Source organism: Pyxicephalus adspersus, chromosome 2 (assembly GCF_032062135.1).
Source record: "Pyxicephalus adspersus chromosome 2, UCB_Pads_2.0, whole genome shotgun sequence".
Lineage (NCBI taxonomy): Eukaryota > Metazoa > Chordata > Amphibia > Anura > Pyxicephalidae > Pyxicephalus > Pyxicephalus adspersus.
This window is the reverse complement of record NC_092859.1, coordinates 9,753,899-9,765,142: the sequence shown is the minus strand read 5'-3', so window position 1 is coordinate 9,765,142 and position 11,244 is coordinate 9,753,899. Positions and strand designations below refer to the sequence as shown.

The 11,244-nt window shown below is 37.7% G+C and overlaps 1 protein-coding gene across 1 annotated transcript in view; it reads left to right on the top strand.

Annotated features, from left to right (window-relative positions):
- Nucleotides 1-11,244, top strand: part of LOC140322826 (complement C3-like) — a 42,674-nt gene that overhangs the window by 7,131 nt on the left and 24,299 nt on the right. The window contains exons 8-14 of the mRNA XM_072399439.1: nt 288-390; nt 1,482-1,602; nt 2,897-3,012; nt 6,111-6,257; nt 7,134-7,334; nt 9,154-9,345; nt 10,681-10,842. Coding sequence (XP_072255540.1) covers nt 288-390; nt 1,482-1,602; nt 2,897-3,012; nt 6,111-6,257; nt 7,134-7,334; nt 9,154-9,345; nt 10,681-10,842 — 1,042 coding nt within the window. The remainder of the gene's footprint in view (nt 1-287; nt 391-1,481; nt 1,603-2,896; nt 3,013-6,110; nt 6,258-7,133; nt 7,335-9,153; nt 9,346-10,680; nt 10,843-11,244) is intronic.

Sequence of the window (11,244 nt, the reverse complement as noted above, 5' to 3'; positions counted from 1 at the left end):
TATCATCAGGGAAACAGGGTATCTGTACAGGAGGTGTGTGTGTTCTAGTGATCACTGAAATCTGTACAGGAGGTGTGTGTGTTCTAGTGATCACTGATACCTGTACAGGACGTGTGTGTATTCCAGTGATCACTGATACCTGTACAGGACGTGTGTGTGTTCTAGTGATCACTGATATCTGTATAGGAGGTGTGAGTGTTCTAGTGATCACTGACATCAGAACAGGAGGTGTGTTTGTTCTAGTGATGTTTACTTTTCCTGCTTACTATGTTACTTTTTCTCCTTAGGTTCCTGTATGGGAAACCTGTAGTGGGTGCAGCATTTGTGTTGTTTGGAGTGATGAAAGATGGTGTAAAGACAAGCTTTCCAAATACCCTTAGGAGGATTGAGGTTAGAAAACTATTTTTAATCTTTTTTAAATAAAGTGGGTAAGGGTTAAACATACTGGTGAGTCTTGTCATTGTCTGTCCTATCTTTTTAACAATTTTGTCACCCAGCTATGAAGTGAGGGGAATTTCTACAACAGGGACACACAAATAATTTTTGTCATTTGAATGGGAAACAACAAGGCCATTGCATGGATTTTGCACTGTCCTGTACTCATTACAGTACATCTTGGCTTTGTAGTTAGCAACGGATGAATCTAATGAGGTTGCATTAATTTTGGGTTTGGCAATGGTCTTAGATGCTCGAGTTGACCATTGTCCGCTGTGTATTTTACCAACCATGGGGTTGACAAATTAGACACCAACTGTAAACTGTTTGTTAAGATGGACAGTGGGCAGCATTGGTATTATAGGTTGGCAGGTGTCAGTGGTGGAATACCAGAACTGCAAACAAAACTTAAAGATCAAATTCAAACCTAATCCCCACTACAATGTTTTTCAAGTGCCTACTTTACTACTACTTACACATATCTCTATATCCTTTAAATGTTGTAAAAAGCTTTCGGTTTTAGAAATTAGATGTAGCAGAGATTAAATAAAAAGTCACCAGACATGAGAGGAACTTGAATACAACTCCAAAATGTAATATTTCCCCTCACGTTCTGTCTTTCCCTGTGGTAATGCTTATCAGGAGGAATAGGAAAAAGCTCCCTAGTTGGGGCACAAACAGAATTAAAATTTGCCAGATGGACTAACTGTATCATACTCTAAAACTAAAAAATAATCCTGTGCATTTATCTGCATTATGTGATCTATAAATAAGTATTTTCACACACAATTCACCTGATAAAAAACACACAGTTCTAAAACGAATAAATAGAAAGTGTGGAAACCATGTGTAAAATTTGATTCACACATTTTCTAATTGAATCCATGTCTTAATTTTTAGTACAATTAGGATAATTATTGGGTGAAACATTAATAAATAGACTTCTTAGTCCTTTAGTTTACAAGATTGTTGACCTACTGAATTGAATTGATTGATAATATATACAAATAAATACCTGTTTTGTCTTTTTTTCATTTATCTCAAAGATCGAAAATGGAGAAGGTACTGCACTCTTAGAGAGAAAAGATTTTGTGGAGAACTTTAAGAAAGTTGATGACATGCTTCAGTATTCCTTGTATATGTCTATCACAGTGATCACTGACTCAGGTGGGTATGGGAACATTTACCAGGGAATTTAGGGGACTGGTATTTAAGTACTACATAAGATGAAAAAGGGTTCATTTGCTAAATTATTATAGGCTTCTAGTGAATGTGATGAAGCTTTGCTAACTTTATCCATCCAAACTTCTTTAAGCAAAAATTGTTTTTTATTACTTTTCCTTGCACTCCGCATTTTTCACCACATTCACTAAGCCAAATAAAAATTTCCTTGCAAGGCAATAATCCTGTTTTGTAGGTCAATCTCCTAAACTCTTTTAGCGAAGGAACCACACTAAACCACTTTCCAGTGTTTTATAGTTTTGAGACCTATGGAGAAGACTTTATTTCTTTGTACCTTTCTTCTTATCTAACTATGGAGCCCATTGAATGAATACTGCAGCAAAATGAGGGTCTTCTGTTTTGATGCCTTAGTTAGACCTCCGTTAGAATACTGTATTAAATTTGTGTGACACTAAAAACTGCATTGATAGGATAGAGCAAGTCTTGGAGTGGGTTAAGAAGGGGCAAGATTGAAATCTTTAATTACAAGTGGAACTAATATTCTACTTTAAAAATGTATGATCAGGCAGGGTTTTATTGAAGGAAGGGACAGCCAATGTCTCTTCTGCAATAAAGCATACCTACTTGACTGTTTACTCTTTAAGCTGTCTTGGAACTCCTTGTGTGCGAGTTACATTATCCAAGCTCAGCCAATCAAGATGGATGAAGAATGGAAGAAGGAACAAGATGGCAGCAACCATGACCAAATGGGGACAGGTGAGTATAGATTAACTTTAGTTCTGCTTTTAAGGTGTAAATAGGTTCACGGGACAGTATATATATTTGTTTGTATTATTTACTCTGACACTGGGCCCAATAGTTGTGTAGACAGCAAATGAAGGATACGTGGAATTGAGAAATCCACCAGAAGGAAGAGCTGAGACTTACTGACATATATTTAAAATGAAACATATGTGTTGCAATTTAGAGTTGAATGTGCCATAGTATGTTGGTGCTATAGAAATTCATGAAAATATTAATAAACATGTTAAGTAAAGCTTAACATTTTCATTAATAGCTGGAGGGGATTCAAACACCTGTTAGGTTTTATTTGGTATTTCCATTGAAGAGAATTTCTCACTTCTAGTTTGGACATCAGCAAACCTGACAGAGGTTATAATCTTAAAAAAACATAAATCGCAATGTTTTAGTTGGAAACACTGACTGTATAAATTCTATATTCCATAGCAGTGAAGTATTTACTTAACGTATGTTTCTTTTTTTTTTTTTTTTTTTACAGGCAGCGAAATAGTGGAAGCTGAGTTAGAAAATATTTATATTGTGAAATCGCCATATAAAATCCTCTTCACTAAGACTTCCAAGTATTTCAAGCCCGGAATGCCCTTTGACCTTACGGTATGATGCCTTGCAGATTATCAAAGTATGCTGATAACATTTAGAAAATGAAATGTTTGGAATTTAACCTCACATCTCAAAGGAGTAAAAAGCTTTTAGTCAGCAGACACAAACCTATCTCTACTGGAGAATAAATGATGGATTTGTGTTATGATTTTGTAGGAATGCTGTATACCTGCTGGGTATCACTCAGCACTTAGGAACAGATCAGTGCACCCTAAATTATTAAAAAATGATTCAGAATACATTCACCAGCTTCTTTCAAAGAAATTAGATTTTACTGGTTGCTAAGACTTTTATAATATTTGGTTCTAATCTTCACAAATTCTTTCACTGCTAGAAAAAAAAAAAAAAGATTCTTTCATTTTATCCTGTTTTTCCCCTTTTCTCCTTCTAGCCCTCCCTCCCTTTCGTCCCCTCTCCTTCTCTTCCTCTCTATCCACTGTTCGCTAGATGTTGAGTTTGGATTTCCTGCGAGCAGAAAATAATAAATAATAAATAAATATAAAATAAATAAAGCACCATTTTGTAGTAATGTGCTGGTCAGATAGGGAGCCAAAAGGGAGAGATAGTCGTAGGAAAGTTAAACATACAGATATTACTTCACATTAACTGACTGTAGTGTGATATAGGGTGACATTGTAGCAGTTTATAACAATGAAAAAAAAAGCAATTATAAAGGCCACATATTCTCCTACTGCTAAATAGGTATAATGGTGACAAAGAAATAATAACATAATAAAATCACAGTATTTACTTAAATAATTACACACAATCGATTTTTTTCTCATTGTTGCTCATAGTTTGACTATTGAATAGAGTGAAAATGTCATCAGGGCAACAAAAATAATGGCAATCTAAATAGACCTCATAAAAGAACAGCAGTCACTAGTGGATCCAGAATTCACCAAACCAAGGGTAGAAGCAGGAAGGAGGGCACCAAGCACACCGCCTCCAGACAGAAAGATGTCCTGGTACACATGTTCATGTTGGCATACAAAATAGTAAGAAGTAGATTACTCCTAACCAAGCTTTGTTTTTAGGGGACTGGCTGGCTCAATTATCATTTCAGTCACAGCAGGAAGATATAGGTAGTGAAAAGGATGCATTACCCCAGAGCCATGATATTTTTGCCTACTCTATAACACTCATACATGAAAAAGCCCCATGCTCTGATCTGGGGAAAAACAATGCAGAGCAAAACCTATTGTGTCCTTACCATCTATGCAGTTCTAAAAAGTTTAAACAATCAATTGTTGATGCTGCTGTTGTTGTCCATGGGAGTCTGTTGGGAGCAGGATGGGAATTTTGTGCTACACATGTACAGGATGGGCCATCTTAACTTCTTCAGCAAAGTTCTCCTCCTCTGATGCCATCAAATCTTCCAGTCAGCCTGGGTAAGATAAATTATACCTCCGGAAAATTCACATTGCAAAAACAAATCATGCACTGGCTCTTCCCCTGACACTTCCAATTGTGGTTGCCAACAATGAGTTCAACATTTTGGCTGCATTGTGACTGCTCAAATCCCCTCGTGTTTCCTGCATAGCACTGTTGTGCTGAATTTTATGGTAAAGTAATTTTTGTAGTACTATCTATTTTGCCCCACTTACTACAGTGCAAAATATGCACTTAGAGCCTAGCGGAAACAGAATGGTTTCCCATTACACAAAATGATCTGTGACCTTCTCACCCCCTGGATATCAACATATGCTTGACACTTGTAGGAGCAAAGGAAAGTGGAAACTGATTATATGATGCTCCACAGCAAAAGGACAAGAGGCCTGTGCCTTTGTGACCTAGGGTGGCGGCAGTTTATTACTTTGGCCTGTCATGATGAAGGCAACATAATCTATCAGTCAAGAAACAGTAGTGTACAAAATGTTGAACCCAAGCTAGATTTGATGCAGCAGTAGGAGTAGTATTAGTGGGGAGTAGGACTTTTATAGAGTGTCCACTGCATCAGGAGAGAGAAGTGGCATACATGAAGAGAATTTAGAAAAGTAGAAAGAGCAGGAGCTGGTTCCAGAGGGGACATTTATAGGTATAATAATTCAATTCTAACACCACTCTAACAGATATCTTTGGGGTTATGCTAAGATGAAGAGCAGCAGGGTCCAAATAGAGGATAGAGGGAGCAGATTTCCAATCTACCTTGGATAACATGGCAAGCTGTATGCTAGTTCGATTTTGCAATAAACGTATTGTTGATATTGAATAGGGATATGATTTCTGCAAAGCCACACTCTTAGACCATATTACAGCAAATCTAGGAGAACTTTTCAAGGCTTCTGAAAGAGAGGTAGAACTGCCCAGGTATCAGTAGCACAAGGCCAAGTAGAGCTGTTTACAGCCTTTTAGACATGATGGCTAACTATTCCCAACTGTGGCAGCAAAGTGAGGGCAGTGAATTAGAAGATCAGATAGGCCAGATGGTATCATAATTTCAGGCATGTCCCAAAGTGCCTGATTACCTAAATCTTGACTTCCATTACTGGGCCAAGAAACTGGATGTGTGGCCAAATATGCCATCTGGTTGCTGTCTTCCATAGCCTCAAGTGTCATGTTAAGTTTTCAGTGAGGCAGGTGGAATTGCCACTTTAAAATGGCAATTAGTTCTGACAACAAGATAAATTTATGAGTTATGTTTATTAAAATGAACCAATGCTGTATTGGTAACCTGTTTCAGCCGCTCATTATAGTACTTGTACCACCAACATCCACCCTAGGACAACTGCTACAACCACCAATGGCACAATTAAAGGTGCACTTTTATGAAAATGGATTCAAACTGTCCCTATACTGTCCTAGATTCCTAGAACTGGCAAAAGAAATCATTGCTACTTGCTATTGATTTTGAACCAATACAATCAATAAGTCGAATATAAGAAAATTGGTGAACGTTCTTAACAACAATGGAGACAAATGATTGTGGGTGTTGAGGCAGCTTTTAAATACAAAAAATTCTAACCTAATTTATATGATTTTAAAATAAATAACGTTAAAATAATTTATTTTTTAAACTAGGAGGGGATGCCTTGCTAAACTTTTGCACAATAGATAATAAGGCTTGATTTACCCTTTCTTTTGTTCCTTAGGTGTTTGTCACAAACCCAGATGGTTCCCCAGCTAATGGGATCAAAGTGACAGCTGAGCCAGGAAAAATTGAAGGTCTGACTGGTGCTGAGGGATCCGCTCGACTCACACTGAACACAGCTTCTAATATAAACCGCCTGCCAATAACTGTAAGTCACCCTCTGTACCATCCTGCCCAGCAAGATGGTCTCCCGATGCTGTCTAGGGACATCAGGGGACAATTCTGCTTCAAACTGTTATCCTTGTCTAAACTTTTCTGTTTTGATGCTAAAATGTGACTTGATAAAAGCCCAAAGTCTTGAGTAAAAAAGGTATATGTGTGGTCAAGATATTACGCATTATTGCCTTTTTACCAAACCCACAACCATTAGGTACTTAAAGCATGACTTTTCTAACATCCCTTAACCATTTTCTGTAGTCTGCAGTCTCTGACCGTTTACTTTTGCATATTAGCTCTCTCTGGCTATCTCCAGAAGTATGTTTGCAGTCTCTGATCATTTTCTGCAGCATGTTGAAGTTTCTGGCTAACTCCTGCAGTATGGCTGCAGTGTCTCACCATTTTCTAAAGTATTTTTGCAATCTTTGACCATCTTCTGTATAATTTTGCAATCTCACTTTTAGTATATTTCCAATTGTTTACTATCTCCTGTAACATCTTTGCAATTTCCGACCATCGCCTATAGCACGTGAGAAGACACTGACCGTCTCTTGTATGGTGTGTGCAGTCTCTGACAATCTCCTATACTCTTGTAGCATATTTGCAGTGTCTGACTATCTTCTTTAGCATGTTTCCAGTCTTTGACCATCTGCTATAGCATGACTGCAATCTTTAAACATCACCATGCTAAGTCTAAAGTAAATCTACGGCTGACAGCTTTCTGTGGGTAAACATTATCTTTGGCCCTATTGATGTGCTTGGTCACACCTGAAGTCAGTTTAGGAGGGTTCAATATCAATCAATATATCCTTAATTTGTATCAGTTTTAAGAAATAGAAACTTAAGCCTATTATTCTTTCTTCTAAAGGTGAAAACATCTACGGGTTTGGCAGCAGATAAAGAAGCCACTGCAACATTGACAGCAATTGCATATACCTCAAATGGTAATTACTTACATATTGGTGTCACCAATGCTGAAGTCAAGCCTGGAGACAACGTTGCTGTGAATTTCAACATCCGCAACACCAATCAAGCAGTTCAAAACCAAATCCAGCACTTCACCTATGTGGTAAGTAGACTGTTTAAATATGTTAGTAAGCCGGTAGAATAAAATGTAGAGAACATATTGTGTAAATACAGGAGAAAGAAAGGTTTCAAGGCTCAAAGTTTTTGTGCAAAAAAGTTAATTGTGTATTTTTCAATTTGCAGTAAGTACATGCATCAATGGTACAAAGTAGTTTTTTCACTATATATCCAGTAGCCTGGTAATGTCACAGGGTTTGTATATTTCTCCTAGACATAAATTTCCTAACAACATACAATATAAAAATATTAAACAAAAAGGTCCTGTTGCAGTCACATACTTCCTGACGCGTTTTGCCAACTATAGGCTTCCTCAGGGGTGTGTAGTTGCAGAGGTTGTATGATTTGTTTAGTTGAAATGCAGTTTAGGTAAAGGAATAGTGAAAGCAGTGTTCAGGCAACAAAGGACTTTATATGTTGAAGCCCAAGAGAAAAAAAATATATTTAGTAGATTTAATCAAATTATGATGATATTTTTATAAAAATATATTATAAATATATAATTATATGTAATATATGTAATTATCCCATTCCTTTAGTAAAATAAGATCCCTATATTGGCAAATATATCACACTAATAGGTCCCTACATGTCAGGCAGATTGGCAATATCTAATTATACACTAAGAGAAGTGAAGCGAAATGAAATCAGAGCAGTAAAATATGAAAGGAGGTCCTGCCTATTTAATTGCCTCCATATACCATATTGTGGACGGGGGCTCTGGTGAAAAAAGATTAAGAACTGCATATAGCTTCAGCTATTCTCCCTTTTCACCATGTGATAGCTAAGCAGACGGGAGACATTTAAGCCAATAATAGCCTCTTTTTTTGTCTCTACTCACACTTCTGCACCAATATTATGGGCCTTATTTATCAAGGCTCTCCAATGCTGGGGAGGATACACTTTTACCAATGAAGCTGGGTGATCCAGCAAACCTGAAATGGATTTCTTCAAAATCATTTGTTTGCAAATGCTTTGAATCCTGGACCAGATACATTCCAGGTTTGCTGAATCACCCAGCTTCACTGGTAAAAGTGCATCCTCTCCTGCCTTGCAGAGCTTTAATAAATCAGGCCCTATATGTGTGTCACAGTGCACTGTCACCCCTACACACATACAGCACAAATAAACAAACCAGCACACCACAATGAACATATACAAAGAGAATCATATAAATACATGGACTACAAACAGGCAATCAAATCCAAGTAATTGACTACAAATGGGGAATCATAGCAAATAGGCATACTGCAACTGGGCAATAATATACAATACATAGGCAACAAATAGGCAGAGACATGCATAGGGTACATATAACCACATATCACATACCATACTTGAACTACAAGTGGAGAATTACATACAATTCATGACAAATTTGCAGTCATATACGACAGGTGGAGTACAAGAGGACAATTCCATGAAACACATGTACCACAAATAGGCACTCATATATAATACATAGACTGCAAGAGGACATGTACAATTCATTGGTATCAAACAGTAAATTGTTATATTTCACAGGTAACAAATGGGCATTGGTGAAGCTGGGTGATGCAGCAAACCTGGAATGAATTTCCTAAAAGTCCTCACCCACCTTCACCAATGAAAGTATATTCTCCCCAGCCTTGGAAAGCTTTAATAAATCAGCCCCACTGCATGGTCAAGCCTGGAAGCCACATGTGCAGAGAAGCTCTAAATGAAATATTACCAGTGACAAAATTTATTAGGTTTTTCTTTATTTTTTTTCATTTGAATTTAATGCACGTTTGCCATTTTTAATACTGTGTTTTGTCCCTGCACAGATCATAAACAAGGGCAGAATATTGAAAGCAGACAAACAACCACGTCTGCCTGGTCAAGCCCTAGTGACCATGTCCCTCCCAGTCACAGAGGAATTCATACCATCTTTCCGCCTGATTGCATATTACATTGTAGGAAACGAAATAGTGTCTGACTCCATCTGGGTGGACGTAGCAGATACCTGCATGGGAACGGTGAGCACCATCACCCTACTTACCTTTCTAAGCATACTACTCTTTCCTAAGTGGTCTGTCTATAAATGTTTTTGATCCTGATTACATTCAATTGTAAAATATGCAAATACATTTTTACTCATGATTCATGCATTTTCCAACTGAATCCAATGTGTAACATGAATTTTAGTAAAAATCTTGGTACATAAACAAATTACCAATAAATAAAACAGTAAATACTAAAACAACATTTCTAGGGAGTGTCCTTCCATGTCCCACTTGCACTCCTATGGGGGTTTCCTCCACCGTTTCACAGGAGATTGATACTTCCAAAAGAGACTTTAGAGGATGATTTTTCTTGATGGAACTTTATAAGTACAAAGTTTTTGACAACAAAAAAAAACTCCTTAAAGCAAAACAATGGCCTCCCATTAAAAGAAAGATCAGCAAAATTTGCTGAACTATTTCATTATGTATGCATCTGGATTTATAGTTTTATCCCTGCAAGTCCCACAAATTTTTAGGTCCCACAAATACCTGTTGATTCTGGTACTGCGTCTGTCTGCCTAGTGTAGTTTTGCTGTGGCAATGATGCTGCACTACTAAGAAATGTAGAATCTTCACCCTTACGTAGGCTATGCATTTTTGGGCTACAGGCAAGTGATCACATTTACAAATCTGTAGCTTGTATTATTATTATTACACAGTATTTATTTAGTTCTGACATATTAAGAAGAACTTTACAAAGTCCATAGTCAAGTCACCCACTGTCCCTCAATGGGGCTCACAATCTATTCCTACCATTGTCATATGTCATTATTATTATTTTTTTTGGGGGGGAGTCAAATAAATTAACTGCATTTTTTTTTGGAATGTGGGAGGAAACTGGAGGAAACTTACAAAAATTCGATCTCAGAACCTGTAAGCTCCATTCAGATAGCGTCCTGGCCGAGATTCAAACCTGGAACCTAGCGCTGCAAAGGCCAGAGAGCTAACCTCCTGACTGAAGTGTCAGGGGGGAACATGTGTAGTCCATAGTCCAATGTAAGCTATGACCCCAGCAGCTAGGAGGTAGTGGTGCGGTAATGTGAACATGTTTCTGAGCCCTACATAGAGCATCATAAGAACAAGTAAAATGAGTACATGTTGCTGGGAAAAGGGGCATTAGGTGACAAACTGCCACAAACTTAGCAGACATCTCAAATCCCAGTCCAACCATTGGGTCACTTGGGTCCGTTCCTCACAGTACAGTACAAGAAGATGATGACCTTCAAACCCGATTCAGCCACAAGGCAACCATGCTATAAGCCTTATGAATGTTTTTTCAACAGACATACTGTATTTGTTATTTTCCAGCTGGAAGTGACTGGTAACTCTGACCGAGACAACAAAGTCCAAAGTCCTGGTTCTTCCATGAAGCTGAAGCTGAGAGCAGATCACAAGGCCAATGTGGGATTGGTGGCTGTAGACAAAGGAGTCTATGTACTGAACAGCAAGCACAAGTTATCGCAAAGCAAGGTGGGAACAAACACTCAGATTGGAAAATTATTACTTTAAGTCAGATTTAGTGGTCAAACTTTTTGATACTTGTTTTAACTACTTTAAAATGTAAAAAATTCTAAACAAAGTTTCTTTGGGTCCCCAAAATTCTTACAATAATGTGCAAGTATAAATATTATGGCAAATGTATCCTCCAATGTGCCATTGCTTTAAAATTGCTCCATTTGTGGCCATTTCTATTCTTCCCTGGTACTCTTCAGGGGCAACCACTAATCAGCCACTGATGATGTAGCTCCTCTGCACTGACCTAGGATTTACAGTCCCGGTTTCCCAGCTCCATTCTGGTCATCTTACAGAAGGAGCCAGAAAGGTAGACTTTACTTTCTACATGCTGTAGCATGTGTGCTTTATTGGCAGAAG